Source organism: Phocoena sinus, chromosome X, assembly GCF_008692025.1.
Source record: "Phocoena sinus isolate mPhoSin1 chromosome X, mPhoSin1.pri, whole genome shotgun sequence".
NCBI lineage: Eukaryota > Metazoa > Chordata > Mammalia > Artiodactyla > Phocoenidae > Phocoena > Phocoena sinus.
Window position 1 is genome coordinate 41,532,645 of NC_045784.1, and position 24,544 is coordinate 41,557,188.

At 43.4% G+C, this 24,544-nt stretch overlaps 1 protein-coding gene across 4 annotated transcripts in view; it reads right to left on the bottom strand.

Moving 5' to 3' along the window:
• The window catches only part of SLC9A7 (solute carrier family 9 member A7), a 154,536-nt gene that overhangs the window by 1,111 nt on the left and 128,881 nt on the right, over positions 1-24,544 (bottom strand). For 2 of the 4 annotated variants that reach the window (XM_032619553.1, XM_032619550.1), the window contains 3 exons: positions 17,618-17,700; positions 9,758-9,863; positions 3,113-6,031 (listed from right to left, as the gene is read on the bottom strand). In XM_032619553.1, the coding sequence (XP_032475444.1) occupies positions 5,810-6,031; positions 9,758-9,863; positions 17,618-17,700 (411 nt within the window). In that variant the 3' untranslated portion in view covers positions 3,113-5,809. Of the gene's footprint in view, positions 1-3,112; positions 6,032-9,757; positions 9,864-17,617; positions 17,701-24,544 lie in introns of those variants that run through there. The other 2 variants (XM_032619552.1, XM_032619551.1) reach the window with 2 other exon arrangements.

Here is a 24,544-nt window from a genome sequence, read left to right on the forward strand (position 1 = left end):
TGGTCCAGGGGCTGCCGTAATTTGTCAATCTCTGTTCTAAATGAAGTTGGAGAGGAATAGCTTCCACCCAGAACAGAACCTCTCTGTGAGGGAAAGAAACAGACTAAGAACAGGATCATACTGCATTCTTCTACTAATGGACAATACTTTTAGAAATACAAAGCAAGATGAGCTCACCCAGTTAATCTTTTTATTTTGAGTTTTGTTAAAAAAAAAAAGCTTTGAGAAAAATGTGTTAAATATCAGTAAAGGGCAGGAAAACATGTAGCTAGCTTTATAATATCAATCTAAACATATACACAAAGGCAAACATTTAAGTAAAATGCTAGGGAAAGGGAGCACTTTGGGGGCCTAACTCCAGTTTTTCTTATTGCACATAAAGGTTGCTGATAACTCCAAGTCTTCACTTTTTCACAGTTAGACATACTTTAATATTATTTTATATAACATGTTTATATAACATCCTATGTTAATTTTATAAAGCCACCAGTTTGCTACTGTTGAATGGAAGTAAAAGACAAAAATTTCCCCAATTACAGTATGTAAGCTCTCTATAAAAAAATTCCCCAGAAGGTCACATCAGCCCATAATTAAATTCATCCTATTCTATTTAAAAAACTGCTTTTCAGCTATTAAATGAATCTTGGTGGCCTTCCCATTTAATCATTTTAATAGACATAGTAAAACTTCCTAAGTAAGAAGTACCAGATGTATTTTATGTAAAAAATGCAAAACCTAGGAGGTGACCCTACCATGAAGTCATACTTCGAATGAGTGATTTCAGGGACAAATTCCAAATCCATAGACTTAACACCCACATGACTGAAAATCATCCCACTGCTTCTCCAAAGCCCAAAGCTGGAATAATCACAACTAAAGTCAACCCCCAAATGTCCATGCAGCTAGATACTCACCCAGTAACACTGGGATCTTAACTTTTTTGAAGTGCTTTAGACAGCAGATGTAGAGTTCTTCATGCTGTTTCCAAGTCCTTTTCCACCTGAGTTCCCCCAACACATACAGGCCCAGATAATTTTCCACTGGCCAAGAGTTGAGCTGACCATGACATGTGGCAGTTCTGTGAACCCATTTGAAAAGGTGGCCATCAGGATAAGAAGGTAACCTCTCCCTCTCCCGAGCACTCTCATGTCTGGTACACACCTTTACAAAGGGCAGCAGAACAGGCAGCCCTTCCTTCTCATCTTTTCCAAGGTTCATGTAGCAGAAAACTGGCTGCCTGTGTGCGCCATGTGGGCCATGGTTAGACTATACCCTGCTTACAAAAATAAAACTGACATCAAAAACTTTGGTTTTGCTCTTTACAATTTCTGCTAGCACTGGCTGACAAGATGGGTTTGTTAATTTATAAAAACACTGCTTATGAAACTTGGAACTGGAAAAAAAATGGTTTATTTCTAGGTCTCGTTTTGAAAGGATTGTCAAAGAGCCTACTTGCTTTTCCTTGTTAGACACTAGCATTGGTTTCCAGAATATTTCTCTGTAGATTGTTCTTATCAGGTTTTAGAAAGAGGGAAGGTCTTTTGAGGTATCCACATGGTGAAAGCAGCATTCAGGTGGGTGGTTTCTAAACTCTAACTCTTGGCCACTAGATGCCCTCAATTTACTGTATCAGAACGCAGCAACTGACACTGGTGAGCCAGATTCTCATTTAAAAAAACAACAGAAGAGATCAGAATTCAATGATACCAGTCTACTGTATTTGACAGACTAGCTCCTACACTAATTCACCTATAGAAGCAACATCAAAAAGCAGGCACGAAACCTGTCAAGTGTCCCATTTCTGAAGTGGAATAAGGAGTCATATACTTACTGAATCAGAAAGCTGACTTTCCAGATGCTCTCAGTCCAGATTGCATTTTATAGCAGATGGGAAAATCAGCTTTCTGATCTACCTCTTAGAACTCGCAATGGGTACCAAGGTAGGTTTCCAAGCGGATGATTTTCCCCTCTGATGAGTTGCTTGTTTGCCCTGCCAGCAACCTCCCCTGAGCGCATCAGCGGTGTTTCTACATTTAGCAATCATTTTGTTCACATTAAAGAGCTGACATGATAACATTAACTTCCACTCTGGACATAGAAAGGGAGAGCTATGATGGGGGGTGGGAGGTGTGTGCGTGAAGCAGACTTCTGTTTTGGAAAGAACCATTACTTCTTTGCCCGAGACTGAAATGTTCGCGGATAGCTGAGATAACATTCTTTCAGGTTTTCTGAAGAGATTTTGTCAACTGAACCATGAAGGACATTTTCAGGTCTAGAGAACACGGCGTAAAGAGCGCCTTGCTGTTTGCTTGATGAAACATTTGATGTCGCAGCGTGATTTTGGGCTGCAGGGCATCAATGCTTTGTCTGGTCACTCTGAGTCCTGATGGTCAGAGTCCACTTAATCACATATGCCCTTCCTATACCTGTTTCCTAGGAAGAAATACCAAATTTCCTTCTTTAGTTCAGTTCTCCTTGTAGTCCCCAAAAAGAGTATGAAAAGGAATTGCAGGTGTTTTTGTCTTTCCTGTGTCGGTGCTATACAAAAGTTTGCATCTCCTTAATTACCTGCTACCGACACCACCCCCACGTGACAGCAAAGTGATCACAACTTTCCACTTAATACGGGGCCTCTGCTCAGGCAATAAATGGGCCCATCCTTACCCTGAGGAGTCCATCGTGGATGCAGGCATGGGGACAAGCAAAGTGTGAAGAGAAAGAAAGTTCACTTGACTGCAATGGGGACTATTAATATAATCTCAGGTTAAACTGCAAAGATACCATCTCAGAAACCTTCACATTTGATTAGTCTGCAGCTCAGTTAAGACAAAACCCCTTTTTTCCCACAGATGGGGGCAAACATGACAGGTTTTTAATCCCCCCCGCCCCCCCGCCAAACATACACTCAAGTCGCCCATCTCTCCTTCTCACGCTCTAAGGTTTTCAAAAGTGACCTTTTAGGTTGCACTTTTGTGTGTGTGTGTGTGTGTGTGTGTGTGTGTGTGTGTGTGTGTGTGTGTGTGTGTTATGCGGGCCTCTCCCTGTTGTGGCCTCTCCCGTTGCGGAGCACAGGCTCCGGACGCGCAGGCCCAGCGGCCATGGCTCACGGGCCCAGCCGCTCCAGGGCATGTGGGGTCTTCCGGGACCGGGACATGAACCCGTGTCCCCTGCATCAGCAGGCGGACTCTCAACCACTGCACCACCAGGGAAGCCCTAGGTTGCACTTTAAGAGGTACATTCTCGACTTCTGCAAAGATTAGCATGAAACTCTCATATCTGCCCAGTCTGTATTACCGATCAACAACTGTTTGTTCCACATGACTAACAACTAAAATAAAACGTTCATTGCTAGGCCATTCTTTAAGGTTCCAGATAGGGTCCACTGCAAGTTCTAGACTAGAGGCTCTCAACCCTAGCTGTGTATTAGAATCCTTGAGGATCTAGAACAAAGCATGGCAGCCAGGCCCCACCCCAAACCTACTGAATCTGAATCTCTGAGGGTAGGGCCCTAGCATCAATAGTTTTAAAAACTGGCCAGGTAATCCTAATGTGCAGCCAGGTTTGAGAACCTGTGCTCTAGAGCATTCGACTACTGAACTGTCATCCCCCTAACCCAGAACAAGCATGTTTATAAGATGACTTGGGATTACTCTCTCAGGGGAACTTTTCTTCAGCTGGATGCACCATCACTTAGCAGTTTCGATCTGATTTCTGCCAGACTGGCAACAGACACTCAGCCTTGAGTGAGGTGATTTCAGGCCTACTTTTTTGCCACTCAGCACAGGCATGATGCTTCTGAGAGGTGGAAGCACGTTGATGAGTGGACTCACTTCCCATGACCCCTGGTAAGGTCAGGATTAATCTCCACATCTTACAAACCAAAATTAGGACGACAGGTCAGTGATTCACTCTGATCCACTGAATAAAAAATCCAACCACATAATTACAAACCTAGCTAACTTTTAGCCTTAGCAAATCTCCATTTACTTATATTTAAGTAGGTTAGAATAAAATGTTTGCAGTGAAGAGGACAAAGCCCATGGATGATCATAAAATCAAAATGGACTTTAGTGTAGATACGAAGGAAAGAGGGGAATAAAAAATGATTCAGTTATATTATATTGAACCATATGAAATTGCCCTATTTTTTTTTAAATGGTTGAATGTCAGCAATTTCATATGGCTTAACCTAATAATAAAATTTTCCTGGTTTGCACAAATTATCAATTCAAAAACAAAGTATCAAGTAATGTCTTATTTAAAAATTAACCATTAAAAATGCGAATCAAGAAGATTAAATGACTGACTTCATTATGGGTGTCCTAGACTGAACTGGGCCACTATTTTGTCTGCCATAATAAGAAAAATGCCCACATTTTATGAAAGCATTTTTTAGAAATTGGGTTTTCAAATATACTAGCACTGAGGCATAGAGACATGGGGAGAATCTCAAACTTGGTTTCCAAGAGTTCTCTCAGTATTTCACCTACTGCAGGTGCGGGCAGGTGGAACAGCTCATCCACAAAGAACCCAAACTAAAAACCTAAATTTTAAAGCACACTTACACATTAAGCTGGTGCAAGCCTCCCCAGATACCAAGAAAATGGCCCTTCTCTACATGGCATTCAATGTCAAGACATCTGGATTCTTAATCTGTTTATAGTAGACAGAAACTTCCATCAAGGTGAATAATGCTGAACTTTTCATTGACTTGCCTCTGATTCCCCATTTGGCCACTGAAATCTCATGTATTTATTAGCTCAAAGTTTGGAATTCTACTCAGTCGTAAGAATACTATCTTGTATTTTCTTTGCAGTTAGTTTTGTTTGCAGTGAGATTTCTTCCCTCCGAATTCTAGCTTGTTCCCTCTTAGGCTTCTTACTGCCTTCTCTTCCCTAGATAAAATGGCACCCCACAAATTGTGGTGTTATTTCTAAACCCACAATAGAACCCAGTCCTATTAATCGTTTTCCAGGCAGTCAGCTCATATGGGAGCCTTCAAGAACTGACTGATTTTTGCAGTGATATCACCATCAGTTTCTAAACAGTTTCTCCTGTCCTCAGATTAATTAAAAACAACAGTACAACACTCTTTTGCCTTTGGTTTCAAACATTTCAGTAACTTCTTCTTTATGGAGATTTCCAGAGAAGGAATTGGAATTCGTTCCCCCACGTTGAAATGTTCATGGACATATTTTCCACCCTTCAGTCTAGAGGAAACACAGGTAGCCAAAAAGGGCAGGAATCCTGATAGGAGGGTGCAGTCACGCAGCCTCGCTGCTGGAGCCTCCACTCAAATTGCTTTTTCATGTTTTCTGGCCCGTTTAACACCAGCTTCTCACAATCCTTGGAGGTCCAATCTCAACTGCCTTCCTTCACGGTCTTTTTCTAGCCTGTTCCCCCCCTTGCTATTCCTACAACCAGCCAGACCTGCATCTCTGTGTCTGGATATGAAGCCTCTCCTGGGAAGAACCCCCAGGAGTTCTTCACCCTGCCACATCTTGTTCAGGTCCGCAGGTGAATGAATGAAGAGAGCATTAAAGCATGCTATTAGTTTGTTTGTTTGTTTAACTCTGAACAGCGCACTACTATGTGAACAAAGTGGGAATAGGTCTGCATTTGTCTTGATTTAGAGACACTTTAGCCCCACTAGCTGCGTCTTGGGTTAAATTTTAAATGTGAAGATATCTTCAGACCCCAATAAAATAGAAGTGTTTAGTTCCATTCAGTCAAGGCCCCACGTCAAGCTCGCAGCCATCCTCACCCCGCCAGTGGGCCTACCCCGTCACTCAGGGCTCGGGGCGGGGAGTCACGCGTTATCCTCCAGGGGAAACACCAGGCGGGTGCCCCGGCTGGAAACCTTCTGCTCTCCCATTCCCAGGTCTCGTTCCAGCACCTCCTCGGCGCTCGTGGGGGCTGCGTGGGAGCTTGAGGAGCCGTTTGCAGTCACTGTGCTGTCCCCGTAGGTCAAGGTGAGGTCGCCCTCGGTCAGGATGAAATCAGAATCTTCCTCTCTCAGCGGCTCTTGGTTCTGAAACGTGCAACAAACACCACGAACATCAACAACAAATGGAAGACCACTATTTTCCTGGGCTGAAGCCAACCCCAACCTCAGCTCCTCATCTGAAAAGAGGGATCATAAAACTTGCCTGCCTTGAGCCTCTAGCATGATAACTGGATGCAAACTGTAGAGTGCTAGTCAATGTAAGGCTGTTGCTGAACCAGCACTTCAAACACCAGAAAGCAGTTCTGATTTTAAATGCCTGACAGCTTGGGGACAAAAAGTGACAAAAGGGAAGAAAGGGAGATCAGCTCCAATTTTCGGCTTCCCAACCCACAAAGGTAGGAAGGAGTAAGGTCCCTGGGCAAACCTACAAATAGGTTTCAGGTCCTCCCTTCTTTGGGAAGGTCTTCCGGGGGTGGAGGCGGCCTCCTGCCCTGTACAAACCACCGTAAACCCACCTGGTTTACAGTTGAACTACTCTTTGTCCTAGTCAGCAATTCAGGGAAGAGGATAAGCCATAATTAGGATTTCCTTCCTGTCCCCACAGAAACACCCTGATGGGAAGGAAGCCCTCAGGTGGATGAAGCGAGGGACAGAGAGGGAGGGGACGTTTTCTCGAGCATCTATTATACGTCTGCCAGGAACGTCACAGAAGGTCTCATTTGATCCTCACCCCTTCCCTATGAAGGGCACAAACACTCGGGTCACAGAGAAGAAAACCTGAGAGAACCCATGGAATTTGCCTGTGGCTGTCCAGCTGCTTGGAAGCAGAGTTAGGATTTATGCTGTCCCTAGACTGGTTCTACCCACATAAAAAATATGAAAATCACCCTGTCGGGAAGAGGACCGGTGGGGCATCTCATGCTAGGCAGCGGTGGTAGCAGAACAGACAAGGCTGAGCAAAGCAGGCTAAGTGGCAGCCACTTGAAACTATGAGACTATGGGGAGAGTGTCAGGAAGCAGCATCAAGTCAGGCACAACCTTTCACCCTCCGATGGTTTAACAAGCAAAGCAAGGGGCCCCCGCTGCACGGCCGTCAAACACGGGGAGCTTCTTCCTTGAACGGCAAACATATGCTTCCAAGCCGCTCCACGTAAACGGTTCTTTCTCTCCTACTTCCCATCTCCCTTCAAAGTGCATTTGCGGTCCTTCAGCCTCTACACGACAGGGTCTCCTTGGTGTGGGATGCTGAGCCTGCCTCCCTGACAGCCATGTGGCCCCCACTCAGTCTCGCTGCCCGAGTTTGGGGTAGATTCTCCCGTGTTGGGGCCGGGGATCCCCATCTACGCGAGAAATCACCGAAGAGCAGTGATCTCCTCCTCTTCCTGGCGCCCTTGCTTGCGCTGCTGACCTCTTAGGAGGTGCTAGATCAACGCCTGTTAAATGCACTGACCTAGGGAGGACCCGTGGGTTCTGGCCCATCTCTGGGCACGTAAGAGTGACAAGCACATGCTTGTTTTCTGCATTGTTTCTCAGTGACGTCGGCTTCTCCACTCTCCACAGTGCGACTCCACTTAATCAGGGCTCCGACTTTTTTAACAGGCAAGCACGCAAGTCCTCTTGATCGCTGCCTCCATCCCTCACCGGAATGAGGCAGGGAGCAAACGTACAGTTCAATAAACATCCTTGACTCGGGCAGAGCATAATTCTAAAGCTCACTCCAAACTCCCCAATTTCCTCCTCCCCATTAGTAGTTCTGAAAGTCCTGAAACTCCATCTGCTCCATGATGGTTTTCTTAACAACAGATGACATCATGTTCCCTGCTTTAGCACGTTCCATTTCTCCTGTTCATACATGTGCTAAGTAATGTTTTTGTTCATCTCTGTCAAAATCTCTCTCCCAGGGCTCCTTAGCTCCCAATGTTCAGGAGAAGACTCTCCTGGCACGTATTTTGCTGTTTCGAGGTTAGGAGCCACACGGGGACACAGAGGAATACAGAACAACTGCATGTGCGGGGAATTCTGCAAATGGAGCCAAGCCCCTCCCTCCCCAGCAGCACAGAGGAACCCCCAGATGGAAGCTCCGGCGTGGCCCACTCTGACCCCTCGCAGTGGGAAGCAGGGCCACAATTCACTGACAGGAGAAAACAAGACTGGATATTGTCCCATTCCATGATGAAACTCACAAGCCCAGACAAATAGTACCCCAGGAAAGGTCACTCAGAAACAAGGACGTAGTAAAACCCAGTGGAGAGGGATTTCCAGATGGAAGCTTAAGGAATGTTCTATGCTGACGACAAAACTATCCCACACCCTTGAATTCCAGATGACAGGATTGACAAAAGTTGTGTTCAGCTGAAGGTTTGTGTAATTACATAACTAGCTGTCCAGTGAGGGCTGCTATGGAAATGGAGTGAAATAACCCTGCAAACACCTGCAAGCAAGAGTGTCGTGGGAATGTGTGCATTTAAATATCCACAGATCATTTTCGTTAGGTGGAAGAACACTGTTTTCTAGGCGGTTCTCAAACCTAAATTTCATTTACAGTTAGTGGAAATGAGGAATAACGAACATCTTCCATATCTCCCAAAGAATCCTGGTGAAGTATAAAACGCCCTACAGGTGATGGGGGGGGCCCACCCAAAAGTGTGTCAAACAGCCCAGAGAATGGCTCATCTGATGCCCTCACCCGGCACTAGACTCCACATGGAGCCCCCTCCATTCTCTCACCTCTGGCTTCCTCAGTTAAACTTCCAAAGACTCTCTGCTCTCACTCTCTCAGCAGCAGGCCTCTCCGTGTCTGGAGGTGGCTGGGACCCCAGTCAGGACCCCAGCCCAAGGCAGTAACGGCAGAATAGAGGGTGGTTCTTGCCTGTAGCCCAAGTCACCGCATCTTGGGTTGGCTGTGGGAAGTCCACAGCCCAAACATTACCCCAGGAAGCAAACCTTGGGCAGGCTCTGGAAGTGGTCAGGGGAGCACTTTCAATTTAAGTCCCTGGAAGTATATTGAGTTTATGCTGAGTTCAAGGTAGGCCAGATACCCCTAACTGATGTGTGAGGAATAGTTGGTAAGCTTCCGATTAGGTAAGGTTTTTATAAAGTTTTCATAGTGGGTTAGTTACTTTACTATTACAGAGACATGAAAAGTGACCCTTGTAAAACCTAAGTAAGAAGGAAGGCTTTAGAAATTGGTTAAAGGAGACTAGAGCTAGAAGGCAAAGAAACACGTAAGCCCAGTGAAACAAAATCAAACAGTGTAATCAGTTGGAGCTTCTTTAGCGGGAGAAGTGAGGATGCCGAGTCACTACCCTCTGTTTCTGATGATAAAACACATCCAAATGGCCCACACTGTCACTTTACACAGAGGTCCAAACTGAGCAAACTATTTAGCATTCAAAATAAGACAGATTTATTAAATAAAATGGGATGGGAAATTATAAAAGTAACTTTTTAATCTATTGGTCTGTATCCTTCCAACATAAAAGGAAAGGTAATTGGCATTATTACCTAGGCTCATATTCCACTAAAAACTCACCATAAGCATTAAAAATCACTTTACAAAACCGGGAGCAGTTCTAAGGAAATGGTGTTCTTGGCATCTGACCCATTTTTTGTAATTTAAAAACAGTTTATCAGAGGTGGCACGGGAATTCCATTTGTATATGGGGAGGGGCTGGGGAGGCTGGAAGCCTCAACTATCTTTAAGAGAAGGAGACATTGATGCTGTTCTCTGTCACGTTTGGTAGAAATTCAAAGCAAAGGCCATAGAAGAACTGCAGTGTTACCATGGCAACCTGGCCATGCTGTACTTACGTCGTACACCTGGGGACTGGTCAGACATCGAGCGAGCAAGCCACACCAGGCTGGGAGAGTGGTGGTTAATGGGGGGCCACTGTGTGTGAGGATGGGCTTCAAGTAACTTTAAAAAGAGAATTAAGGAAAAGTGCCTGCAAAGAAAACACACACCCAACAAAATGTGTTTAGAAATCCCAAAGAGTAAATCATCTGGCATTCTACCCCCCAAAAGCCTCTTTTCCCCCATTTTACCAGTACAATACAGAAAGTACCTGTAGTCTGCAACAGTCTGAATCCAAGATTAAACTATGCCCCAACAGCCTTAAATGTTACCTGTTAACTTTCAGGTTGGCGGTTCCTCATTTTCAGTTAAAAAGAATATCTGATTAATTAGAACACCCTTCTGCCTTCTTTGTTATGCTGAATGAGAATTTTGGTTTTGATCAGCCTTCTAGCTTTTGACACACAACCAGCTCATGTTTTGGAAACAGGAAATCGTGTAGCTGGAGTGGAGATGTTACAGCCCCTGGGTCCCCTCCCCCCAGATGTCACATGGTGGAAATGTTTGAGGTGGACCTGAGAGGACTCGGCAAAAGGCAAAACGGTTTCACGAAGGTCACTCAGACCTCAACCTCCCACCTTCCCATACAGGACTACTCTTCCCTCTACCTGCTGCCTCTCTCCCAGACTCTCCAACACAGTTTCTCCACCTCGACACTAGTGGCATTGTGGGCCAGATCACCCTTTGTCGTAGGGGGCTGTCCTGCGTTGTAGGATGCCTAGCAGCATCTCTGGCCTCTACCCACTAGAGTACCCCCAACACTTCCCTCAGGTGTGACAACAAAAATGTCTCCTGACACGGCCCAGTGTCCCCTGAGAAGCAAACCTGCCCTCAATTGAGCCCCCTGTTCTAACATGAAGGTCAACTGTTCTGTGGAGACCGGCTCAGGGTTTGCCAATCTACGGATATTTGTGCTGGCAAATGTGCAGCCCTGTGTCACATTACGATGGAGCTGGGACCATTTCTGATACCCAGAGCCAAAGCAATATGGAAAAGGTGGAGACCTACAGGGCCACCTCAAATGCAGGAAAGGCCGAGAGACTTTAAAGGCAGGTGAGAAGGAGTCACAGCTGTCTGTACCCAAGCTGATGACTGCTCCGAGCACCATCACTTCCTGTCTTCATTCAGAGCAGCATGAGAGAGAAAAGGCTTCTCTACAGAAGGAGATGGAAGGGTGAGCCCTGGGTAAAATTCTGACTGGGAATTACTCATCAAAGGAGGATGTGCGGGCTCTGCTGGGACTCTACAAGCAGAACAAGCCCCCTCTGACTGCTGTCCTCATTCCTAGAAACAGCCCCTACAGGCCTATCAGTTTCCTTGTGTCTTCAGCTCAGAAGCTGACAGCAGCTGGATTTGCAGAATGACTAATACAAAAGAGTTCCGGTGAACCCAGAGGCTACCTTTTAGTTCCGTCTTGGGCAGTTCAAAGACAAGCTCGCTCTTCTCAAATACAGAAGGCCCTCTAACAACTTCTTTAAAAGAGAAAAAATATTTACAGATAGATTTTAAATATTCAGATTGTTGGAAGGGCAAAATTGAAATATCAAGCCTCCCTCCCACCCAGTCTCTCTGGTAATTTACCATTACAGCTTTATAGAATACAGTTTTTTTCGCCTATTTCCTGATTTATAAACTGTAGTCAGCTTTTAGCTCCCTCTTATGAAGGATGGTAAATTTAATTCATTTATATTCCTGCCTATTTTCAATTTTTTTCCTTTCTAATTTTTATTTATAATTAATTTTATACTGTAGATATATAACATTTGCATTCTGTAACTAATAAGCAAATATCTGCTTTGTCTATGGATTGAGCCTAATGTTAAAGACCAGTAAGCAGCACTTGTAATAATGTAATTTATGAATATTATTCACTGTAACCAAGCAGAGTGGTTGGAATACTATTAAAGGAAATGTAATACAATGTCATTTAAACTTTGTTAGAAAAGAACATTTGAGTATCTTGCAAAAAAAAAAAAAAGATCTTCTTTTAATTTCTCTTTGATCTTGTTCACTTCTTCTGGGTTATAACAAATCACTGTCCCCTTAGTTGGATTTTGTTTCGTTTAATCCTTATGTTATTTTCCCCCCTTCTTAGAGTCTGCACGGTGCTAAACTTTCTGAATTCTTGCATGTCTGAAAGCCACCCTCCTTTTTTTTTTTTTTTTTTTTGCGGAGCACAGGCTCCGGACACATAGGCTCAGCAGCCATGGCTCACGGGCCCAGCCACTCCGCGGCACGTGGGATCCTCCTGGACCGGGGCACGAACCCGCGCCGCCTGCATTGGCAGGCGGACTCGCAACCACTGCGCCACCAGGGAAGCCCTGCTCATTTTTGATTAACAGTTTGGGTATAGAATTCTAAGCTCAGAAAAATCTTTTTCATCCTAGGACTTTCATTTTGTTGATGGTTTCCTTTGCTTTGCAGAAATTTTTTAGTTTGATGTAAAAAATTTTACACGTGTTTATTTTTGCTTTTGTTGCCTGCACTTTTGGTGTCAAACACAACAACAACAACAAAAAATCAGGGCCAAGACCAATGTCAAGGAGCTTTTCCCCTCTGTTTTCATCTAGGAGTTTTATGGTTTCAGGTCTTACATTTAAGTTTTTAATCCATTTTGAGTTGATTTTTATGAGCGGTATAAGATGAGGTCCAGTTTCATTCTTTTGCATGTGGCTGTCCAGTTTTCCTAACACCATTTATTACAGAGACTTCCCTTTCCCCATTGTGTTTCCTTGGCATGTTGGTCTTGACTCTATATGCAAGGGTTTATTTCTGGACTTTTATTCTGTTCCTTTGATCTGTGTGTCCGTTTTTATGCCAATGCCATACTTTTTTGATTACGGTACCTTTGTAATATAATTTGAAATCAGGAAGTGTGATGCCTCCACCTCTGTTCTTTTCCCTCAAGATGGCTTTAACTATTTAGGTTCTTTCGTGGTTCCATACAAATTTTAGGATGGTTTTTCTTTTTCTGTGAAAAATACCATCGGAGTTTTAGTAGAGATTGTACTGATCCCGTAGGTCGCTTTCGGCAGTGTGGACATTTTAACAATATTAATTCTTCCAATCCATGAACACAGGTATCTTTCCGTTTACTTGTTTCTTCTTTAATTTCTTTTGTCAATGTTCTTTAATTTTCAGTATATAGATCTTCACTCCTTGGTTAAATTTATTCCTAAGTATTTTATTCTTTTTTTTTTTTTGTGGTACATGGGCCTCTCACTGCTGTGGTCTCTCCCGTTGCAGAGCACAGGCTCCGGACGCACAGGCTCAGCGGCCATGGCTCACGGGCCCAGCTGCTCCGCGGCATGTGGGATTTTCCCGGATCAGGGCACGAACCCGTGTCCCCTGCATCGGCAGGCGGACTCTCAACCACTGCGCCACCAGGGAAGCCCTATTTTATTGTTTTTGATGCTACTGTAATGGATTTGTTTTCTTAATTTCTTTTTTGGATAGTTCATTGTTAGTATATAGAAATGCAACTGATTTTTGTATGCTGATATTATCTCCTGTAACTTTAGTGATTTAGTTTAAAAGCTTCAAGCAATTTCTTGGTAGAATCTTTAGGGTTTTCTATATGTGAGATCATGTCATCTGCAGAGACAATTTTACTTCTACCTTTCTGATTTGTATGCCTTTTATTTCTTTTTCTTGCCTAACTGCTCTGGTTAGGATTTCCAGTACTGTGTTGAATAGACGTGGCAGGAGTGTACACCCTTGCCTTGCTCCAGATCTGACAGGAAAAGCTTTCAGCTTTTCACCATTGAGTATCATGTTAGCTGTGGGTTTGTCATATGTAGCATTTATTATGTTGAGGTACATTCCATCTATACCTAATTTGTTGAGAGTTTTTATCATAAGAGAATGCTGGATTTTGTCAAATGCTTTTTCTGCATCTATTGAGACGATCACGTGATTTTTATTTTGTTACTGTGGTGTTCACATTGATTATGTGGCATCCCCCAGGGATAAACCCCACTTGATTACGATGTCTGATCCTTTTAATGTGCTATAGAATTCAGATTTTTAGTATTTTGTTGAAGATTTTTACATCTATGTTCACCAGGGATACTGGCTTGTAATTTTCTTTTCTTGTAGTGTCCTTGGTGGGCTTTAATATCAGGGCCATGCTGGCCTCAAAAAATGAATTTGGGAATATTCCCCCATCTTCAATTTTTTGGAAGAGTTTAAGAAGGGTTAATTCTTTTTTTGGCTGCACTGCATGGCTTGTGGGATCTTAGTTCCCCCACCAGGGATTGAACCTGGGCCCTCGGCAGTGAGAGCCCAGAGTCCTAACCACTGGACCTCCAGGGAATTCCCGGATTAATTCTTCTTTAAATCGTTGGTAGAATTCACCAGTGAAGCCATATAGTCCTGGGCTTTTCTTTGCTGTGAGGTTTTTAATTACTAATTCAATGTCCTTGCTTGTATTGGTCTGTTCAGATTTTCTATTTCTTCATGACAGTCTTGGTAAGTTGCATGTTTCTAGGAATTTATCCATTTCTTTTAGGGTATACGATTTTTGGTGAATAATTGTTCACAGTAGTCTCTTATGAGCCTATATATTTCTGTGGTATTAGTTGTAATGTCTCCTCTTTCATTTGATGTTATTTATTTGAGTCTTCTCTTTTTCTTAGTCTAACTAAACGCTTATCAATTTTGTTCATCTTTTCAAAAAACCAACTCTTAGTTTCGTTGATCTTTTCTATTGTTTTCTGAGTCTCTATTTTATTTATTTCTGCTCTGGCCTTTGTTATTTCCTTCCTTCTACTAATTTTGGGCTTCGTTCTTCTTTTTCTAGTTCCTTGAGGAGTAAAGTTAGGTTGTTTGAGATTTTTCTTTTCTCTTAATGTATCACTTAATGTATCACTTATTACTATGAACTTCCCTCTCAAAACTGCTTTTGTTGCATCCCATAAGTTTTCCTGTGTTGTGTTTCCATTTTCATTAGTCTCAAGATAATTTTTAAATTTCTCTTCTGATTTCTCCATTGACCCATTGATTGTTTAGGAGTGTGTTGTTTAATGTCCACATATTTGTGAACTTTCCAGTTTTTCTCCAGTTACTGATTTCTAGTTTCATACTATTGTGGTCGGAAAAGATACTTGGTATGATTTCAATTTTCATAAATTTGCTAAGACTTGTTTTGTGACCCAACATATGATCTATCCTGGAGAATGTTCCATGTGCACTTGAGGAGAATGTGTATTCTGTTGTCGGATGGAATGTTCTGCATATGCCTAAATGTCATTTAGTCTAAAATGTAGTTCAAGCCCAATGTTTCCTTATTCATTTACTGTCCAAATGATCTATCACTTGAGCATTTTGTCACTCTCCTGTGAACTCTCTCCAATTTTCTCTACATCCTTTCCAAGCCCAGTGAGTAACATGCATTCTGAATTACAATGTAGACAAAGTTCATATAACTTAAAAAAATCCCTGGGGGGTTCTATTTTAGTTAATAGCAAACAAGGTAATTTGAACCATCTTTTCAACTGAGGCTAACTAGAAAAGCTGGGAAAATAAAACACAACAAAATTTTCTGCTTAATGGCATCAGAAAGCTACTATGGCAGTGAAGAGGGCCAGAGTCTGGAAAAGGAAATCCAAGAGGTGAGCCCTGCACACGGTGAGCCACGTTTTCCCTAAAAGCACCTGAGAAGCTAAGCAGAGCATCTGGCAGACTCACAAAAACAGTGAATCTGACAAAAACTGGAGTCCAGGGTCTTCTGAGGAAGTCTACATAAATACTCTAGGCTCTAGGTTGGAACCCTAGAAGAAAGGGCACACAGAAAACAGACTAACCCTCACAGGAACTGAAGCCCAGATTCATATCACCTTTATTCCTGATTGGATTAAAGTGATCTGGAATTGCTCATTCCCCTAAACTTGCCACTGACCAGATGTAAGGTAAATCACCTCTGAAAGATGAAAGATGATAACCTCATCTAGAGCATCTCAAATTTTCTCTATACTTTTTCATTGCTCATGTCTGTCACTTATATAAAAAACAAACAAACACAGATGTACAGAAGGTAAACAATAAAGCTCCTAGAAGATATCATAGGAAATTGGCTTTATGACTTTGGAGTAGACAAAGATTTCTAAAACAGAACACAAACAATAATAACCAGAACAGATAAGATCAAGAAATTGGATTGGACCTTTTGTTCATCAAAATATTCTATCTAAAAGTGAAAAGGCAAGTCACAAGTAGAGAAGATATTTTTTATCACATATAACTAGCAAAATACTAATATCTAGAATACAAAGGAACTCTTAAAATCGGTAATAAAAAGGCCAATGACCCAAGAGAAAAGTGGGCAAGAGACTTGAACAGGCACTTCACAAAGGAACATACCAAAGGGCCAGTAAATATATGGTAAGGTGCTCAACCTCATTAGTCACTAGGTAAATGCAACTTAAAACCACAAAGGGGTATAATCTATAAAAATATTGAATCACTGTGTTGTACACCTGAAACTAATATAATATGTAAATCAACTATACTTCCATTAAAAAAACCCACAATGAAATACCACTATAAATCCACTAGAAGGGCTAAAATTAACAAGACTGGCAATACCAACCGTCAGTGAGGATGTGGAGCAAATGGAACTCTCATACACTAGAGGTAAGTGTGAAAAGTGGTACCACCATTTTATAAAACTGTTTGACATCATCTTCTAAAGTTGAACCTTTGCATGTCCTATGACTCAGCAATTTCACTCCTGGGTATATTCCCAACAAAAATGTATGTAAACATGCACCAAAGACATGTATAAGAATGTTCATGGCAGTATTTTTCATCGTAGCTCCAAATTAGAAACAATCTACATGTTCATCAACAGGATGATAAATAAATTATGATATAGTCATACAATGAAATACTATACAGCAATGAAAATAGATGAACTAGAGCTACAACATGGATGAATCGCACAAATAATGTCAAGCCAAACAAACCAGATACTAAAATATAAACACTCTATAATCACATTTATACGAAGTTCAGAAACAGGTAATATTATTAAGTGTTGCTAGAAGTCAGGAGAGTGGTTATGTTTGGGGAGGAGAAAGGGGCAGTAATTGGGTTACGGCATGAGGGGAACTGGTAATTTTGTGTTTCGTGACCCGTTTGGTTTTGAGTGTACTTATTTTGCAATAACTCACAGAGCAATTATGATTTATGTACTTTCCTATACGTATTCTTTACGTCAATAAAAAAATTTTAAACACTTTCAAAGTCTCCAAAGACCATATATAAGCTACCTACCCATTTGACCGCTATGTCAACCTAAGAAACCATGAAAGTGTAACTTTTTGGTTTTTAATTTTTCACCTGGGGCCAAGTGAATCTACTAGAACAGAGTCTGCCTTGCATGTGGTCCAGTTAAGGCCAGGATCAGACCTGGCCAGACTCGGTTCAGCCAATAGGAATCATCCTCTCCACACGGATTAACTGGCCAACCTCCACTTCCCTTCCTGACCACAGCATGGTTCAAGTGGAATTTTAACTAATTCACCTACACAGGCATATTTCCCTTGGACACAAAGCTCTGAAGTGCCACGTGAGTCTACCAGGCTGTGGACTGGCTACCCTAATGATGTGCAAACATTCTTCTTGGCCAGAGAGATGCTAGTTATGACTGCCTGTGGTTGAATGATCATTGCATGTGTCCCAAGAGAGGACTGACTACACCTGTAGCAGCAAGCACACATCTTTCCTTGCTCATCAGAAGTCATTCACTGACAACTCAACAAGAGGATTTCATCATTGATGTTGCACAAATACAGGGAATCCTCTTAAAAGGATACTTGTGGTCAAAGCTGTACCACAGCCTGAATAGCCATGCACTCTCCTGCTTTGTCCGGTTTCCTCTGGCAGTATCTGGACCATCCTAGGAACAAACAAGAAGAAAGATACTTAGTTGCAGAAAAGGGATTGAAATAGGGGCAAAAGCTTCCCTTTTAACCATAACCTTTAGAGATTTTGAGCTCAGAGTCAAACATCCTGTATCACCAAAATTTCAAAGATTTATCGGGAGGTAATATTTTAAAAGAAATCAAATAAGTCCAAAAGGCAGACAAATCAATCCCCAAAGAAACAGGCTTGGTTATGTCTGAGAGTAGACCAACTCAATGTAGTACAAAATTTCTTTTGGCATTTTTACTGTAATTTTCCTCAGAGTGCCTTTTAGCAGGTTAATTACCCTAAAGTATCTAGATCCTAACAGGCCAAAATTGATTTATAGAGAAGATTAAAGAAAGCATCTGTAAAACCAACTTTCCAGGTCCCCCACAGCTGGCCTGGGGAAATCACGCTTGGTTGAGTTTCCTGACAAACCAGCCAAGGGCTCTTTGGGGTCCTTACCCAGGCACCTGCATTGTGTTCCAGGCAGTTAGTAACTTGCCCTCCCAGCTTTAGGAAGGGGGGGGTGGTGGGCAGGGGAAAGGGAGCCAGAATCAGCATCTCTGTTATTGTCTCTGCCCTCAAGTAGTACGTTCCTTTACTACTCCTCTCATGTCTTTCCAACTCAAACATCCCCATCATTTCATTTTCAAAGTAACTGGCACAATCAAACATTCATTTGTGGTTTAGGAAATCTGTTCTGTGTGAGTAGTATAAGCAGCACAATTAATATTAAAAAGTGGACTGATGGCAGCAGTCTGAGGGCAGTGCTGGGGTTCTATGTTGCTGGATGACAAGCTCTGAAAGTACAGGCTGCTTGTGAAGTGCAGCCATTTTTATCATCCTCCTCTTGAATGTTCTAGGGAGAGGCAGCTCTACAAGTAAGGGGCAATCAAGAATAACCAAATAGGGCTTCCCTGGTGGCGCAGTGGTTGAGAGTCCGCCTGCCAATGCAGGGGACACGGGTTTGTGCCCTGGTCCGGGAAGATCCCACATGCCGCGGAGCAACTGGGCCCGTGAGCCATGGCCGCTGAGCCTGCGCGTCCGGAGCCTGTGCTCCACAGCGGGAGAGGCCACAACAGTGAGAGGCCCGCGTACCACAAAAAAAAAAAAAAAAAAAGAATAACCAAATAAAAGTTGAGTCAATGATTACAAGTATGTAGTTCCAAATCTCGGTGGGTGTAAATTCTACCTGTAGTAGAGATGCCAAGAATGAGTCAGAAATCTCTGAGAAGGTAAGAAGATACAGACAAGCATAGGGAGGGAAGTTAGCAAGCACTATTTAAATTCCTAATATTTCCAACGGCAAAGATGACTTTTAAAAACAGGGTCCCCCACGGTATTTGAGGAATGTTTAGTGACATATCTGCAAATGGCTTAGTTAAATGGGCCCTTCTGTGGATGAGGAAATAAAAAGGAGAGACCCCAGAGACCAACTTTATTTCACATTTTAATAAATCACATAGGGAAAAGGGGGCACAGAAATGTCTCTATTTGCAGATAACAATCATTCCTTCAGGTAATTAATTGCTAGCCCAATGACAACTCTAGGGAGATTTCAAAATGCCACACGACAGAGTGGAAAAGTGGTAGATGACTTTTTTGAGAGATGACCGTTTTACGAAAAAAATTAAATGCTTCTTTATAAAGTGATAGGCTCCAAGCTCTTGGTTCTAAGTGTCTGTAGAATCTTACTAAAGAAAAAACTAGCAAGATGATAAACATCTTCTGGAAGGATGCTATAAACCATTGGGCATAAGACAAGTTCCCCAAAGTCACTTGTCTGCTCTTCCACTAAAATAACAATAAAAATGGCAAACCCCTATTCTGTCATCCTAACCTCTGCATTATCAAATCACAGTGCATTCTCATCACCTGCAACACTTAAGTTCTTGCCATCTCACCTTAAGGAGGCTACAGGAGACTGACCTATATAAGCCCCAAGAGGGACAATGAAAATGAGTAAAGCAAGGGAAAGGCTTTTTTTTTGAAGGCAAATTAAGAAAAGGTCTTCTCAGGCTACAAAGAGATATGCCTACAGTCCACAAATAAGATAAAGCGACCTTAGAAATGTAAGACACTAAGAGCCAACCCTGAAGGGTTACAAATTCAGGGCAAATAAAAAGTGCAACTCTGTAACGGGGGTGTTAAACAACTTCTTATTCTAAGAGATGGGGCCAGAAGCATGATTATGTACAGGAAGAACTTGGATAAATCCACATATAGAGGCTTTGGGGAAATCGGGGAGGGTCTGTGGAACAGGACTGATTTTTTTAAGCTGACCCAGAAGACAACCAACAACTGCTTCCTAGCATGATTTGGGCGGCTACCATTCACAAGCCAGCCGGCCTTTCCTGCGGGCTCCAAGCAGGGGTCGGTGTGGGTGCAGGTGATCCTACAGTAGGTGGGCCGCCTGCCTGGGCTGCCCAGAGGAAAAGTGGGGACTTGGCTCTCCCACCACACCCTCCTCAAAACCTCCATCCCCACCAGGACAGTTCACACCCCCATGTCTTTAGTTCAGGCTGCTTCTAGAATCCAGAACACCCTTGCATATTCTCACCTTCTTCCACCCACAACACCTACCTGGCTGATCCCTATTCATCTTTCAAGGCTGTGCACAAGGATGGCATCTCTGAGAAATGTTTCAAAGGCAATGGAGTGCTCCAAGAGGCGTAGGTGTAACCATCACAGGCTTTCTCAACAGACTACCTGGGCCCAAGTCCTAGCTCTACTCCTGACTGTGCCTTCGCCCTGCTGTGTGACTCTGGGCAAGTTTAAATTGAGACATAATCGACATATAACATTGCGTGTGTTTAAGGTGTACACCAGTGTTGGTTTGGTATGTTTATATATTGCAGTTTGATTACCACCGTAGGTTAGCTAATGCCTCTATCCTGTCACATAATTACCATTTCTATTTTGTGGTGAGCACAATTAAGATCTAGTCTCTTAGCAACTTTATAGTTTATAATATAGTATTGTTGACTACATTCACTATGCTGTACATTAGCTCTCCAGAACTTGTTTATCTACTAGTTGCAAGTTTGTACCCTTAAACATCTCCCCAAATCTCCCCCTCCCCCATCCCCCAGCCCCTGGTAACCACCATTCTGCTCTCTGTCCTTATGAGTTACACAAGGGATTTTTTTTTTTTTTTTTTTTTTTGCGATACGCAGGCCTCTCACTGCTGTGGCCTCTCCCGTTGTGGAGCACAGGCTCCGGACGCGCAGGCTCAGCGGCCATGGCTCACGGGCCCAGCCGCTGCCGCGGCATGTGGGATCTTCCCGGACCGGGGCACGAACCCATGTCCCCTGCATCGGCAGGCGGACTCCCAACCACTGCGCCACCAGGGAAGCCCTACACAAGGGATTTAAAAACATTTTACTGAAATTGTTAATAGAGAAGCCCCTTCAGGAAAATAAATACCACTAGCTCTGCTTATCACCAATTTTTGAGCATGAAACAATGAATGGCTATTTCTCCTGCATTCATTAAGCACCTACTGTGTGCCAGGTACCATGCTGGGTGCTGGAAACACAAAGAGGAATGAGACCCAGCACCTGCCACTTGAGGAGCACATTTCCAGAGGGGGAGACAGACAGACAGATACATATGGGGTGAAGAAAAAGAAAGCAGATTGAAGACCTGGGGAGTGGCAAAAAGGTCCTATTTTGAAATAATTTTTCTAGAACTAATGAATAATGATTTCTGGGTAGAGTTATATTTCATTCCATTCTAATTGTTAAGAGATGTATTTTTTATGTTAAGGTCATTACAATAATGAGAACAGCTTATTTTTTTTTCAGAGATGGAGCAGAATACTGCCCCTGCCCCCCAAAGATTTCTACATCCTAATCCCTGGAGCCTGAGTCTGTTAACGTTACACGGCTAAAGGGGCTTTGTGGGTGGACTTAAGGTTTTCCAGGTAGGCCCAGTATAATCACATGGGCCCTGAAAAGTGGACAAGGCGGGCAAGAGAGTCAGAGAGATGCGGTGGGAGAAGAGGCAGGAGAGATTCAGGGTATGAAGTTTTCATAGTTGGAAGTGGAGGGGGTCAAGAGCCAGGAAATGCGGGTGCTTCTAGGTCCTGAGCTTGACTCCCGGCCAATGGCCAGCAAGGAAAGAGGACCTCAGTCCTACAAGCACATGGAAGGGAATTCTACCAACAACCTGAAGGAGACTGGAAGTGGCTTCTCCCCCAGAGCCCAACCGCACTGACACCGTGATTTTGGCCTTAAGAGACCTAAAAGAGAGAAACCAGTAGAACCCACCAGACTTCTGACCTACAGAACTATAAGACTGTGTTGTTTTAAGCCACTGAGTTTGTGGTAATTTGTTACAGCAACGATATGAAACTAATGCAGAGCACAAGAGTACATAATTGATGCAACCCGATTTGGGTCTTTCTCATGTCCCTGGGATGATGGGGCCAAGATTTCTCAGAAGCGGGTAACACAGGGTTTAAAAACAGGGAATTAAGAGCTCCACACTGCCTCCACCAGGGCTTCTCAAATTGTAAAGTGCACACAACCCTCCTGGGCACCCTGTTAAAGTGAACATTCTGATTCTGTGGGTTCAGGTGGGGCCTGAGAGTCTGCATTTCTAACGAGCTCTCGGGTGATGCCCAGGCTGCTGTCCACGGGGACACTCGGAACAGCAGGGGGGGAGGTTCACGGTCCCTCTTGGAGAAGCGGACAAGGCCCTCCACCATCTCACCTCTGCCACCCTCCACCCTTATCCTTCATCACATTGTCACCAAGCCCTTAAGGACAGAGATTCATCTGTCGTGTTTGCAAATGTATTCCCAGGGCCTGCAAGAATGTTTGAAATATAACAGATGCTCCATAAATATTTGTCAAATGAATGAATAAATGTTAATTTTGAACTTCTAAGACAAAAAAAAAAGAATAGCAGAAAGGGAAATCAGGGGCCAAGGGAGGCCATCAGAAAAACAAAAAAGTGTGGTGGGGAAGGCAGTCAGAGAGTAGTAATCTGAGGAAAGGCACTTCAGCAACTGTTTGAAGTTAAAGATTTAAGGGACTGGATGTCAGATTTTAGCCTGGAAGGAAACTGGGGGAGGACTCAGGAACAAACAAATCCAACTTGCCCAGAAAGGTATATGTGAATGCGACTATAAACAGCTGAGTTTCTGCAGTTTTCAGGTACACACACACACACACACACACCACGAGCACAGTGGTTCCCTTCCCCCACGTTCCACTAATATCCTGCTTGTGACCTTGTCCTGCTGAGATGACAGAGGCGGGATACATTCAGATTCGTGTTCCTGCCTACTCCAAAGCGGCCTCATCAATGAGCGCGCTTCTGTAAACTTGGGGAAGGAAGTGAATGATGTGTCTGCGTGTCCGGCCAACATAAATCTCAGCTGCATCTGGCATGAAAAATGCCCCATTGAATGGGTTGGGAGGCCACCCCCAGGACCAGGCAGCTTGCCTCCAGCTGGGCTTGTTTTTGTTTTGGTTGCAAAGTCACCAAGACCTCCACAGAAACAAAGCAGCTGAGTCTTTTGTTTTGTTTTGTTGTAATGAGTCAAACTTGCCAGGGACATGAAGCTGAAGTCTATCCACGATATTCTTATGCTTCCCTCACATAGAGCCAAAAGTTCTGGCCAACAGCTCCCTTCTTTCGCCCACATGAGCTAATATTCTGTGGCTCTGTAGCCATGATTCTGTTTATAACCTTGGGCTTCTAGGACCGGTGAGGAAAATCGTGCTCCTTATAAATTGTGCTTTCCCATCAAATATCACTTTTTGGTTTGTTTGTTTGCTTTTAGCAAGATGGGGAACAAACATCTGGACTTCCCCCACCTCTGATTTCAGTTTCATGGCAACATTGAGCATGTGACCTGGATCCATTTCAGCGGAAGCTGCAAGGAACCCAGGGTTTCACCCAAAACTGAGAAGCCCATTTAGTTCTCTGTTTTACTGGTTTCTCATGACCACTGAGTGCTCCCAGCCCTGTTAATGGCTTACTGGATCAAGTCAGGTCAGAAGGACTTGGAAAAATGAGGCCCTTTCTGCATGAGGGCATGAGTCATTTTTCAGAAGGTGTCCCGAAGAACTGAACTTGAAGTTCGTCTTTTTTTTCCCAGTCTGACAGCAATCTTTTTTTTTTTTTAACATCTTTATTGGAGTATAATTGCTTTACAGTGGTGTGTTAGTTTCTCCTTTATAACAAAGTGAATCAGTTATACATATACATATGTTCCCATATCTCTTCCCTCTGACAGCAATCTTGAAAGACTTTCAAAATGCCAACAAAACTGCCTTTGAGGGCCCTCTGCACGACTGCGTATGAGGTTTGGAAGGAGGGTGGTTAAAGCAAAGGTGTGACACAGCTCCTGACCAGGGCCGGCCAAAGGGGCGCCACTGGGAGTGCAGCGGAAGTGGCTACCACCTGCCTGGTCAAAATTGGCCCAAAGGGCGGTTTCCAATGTTGGCCCTGCCTGAGGCTGGGGGCGCTACCTTAACTATCACTGCATGGACTAAATGCACTGCCAGAACCCTTAGCATTTAGGACCCACTGCTTTTCAAACATTTCCACAGCATGTTTGTTACGAAGTCTAGTTACAAGCCCACTGTCTCTGAGACATAGTAAATTCAGCTACATGAAACCAACCAAACCATTTCATGTATTTCCTTTCACAGATGCTTGAGTCCAGAGGCAGGAGCAATGGAAAACAGCAAAATGGCCGGGGGGAGGGGGTCGATGTTGACCAACTTGGAACTGTCAAGATGAAATTGCCCCAAACCCTTGATATCCACCTGGCAGTGACCTGTTTTTCTTACAAAATTAACTTGACAGGCCACAGG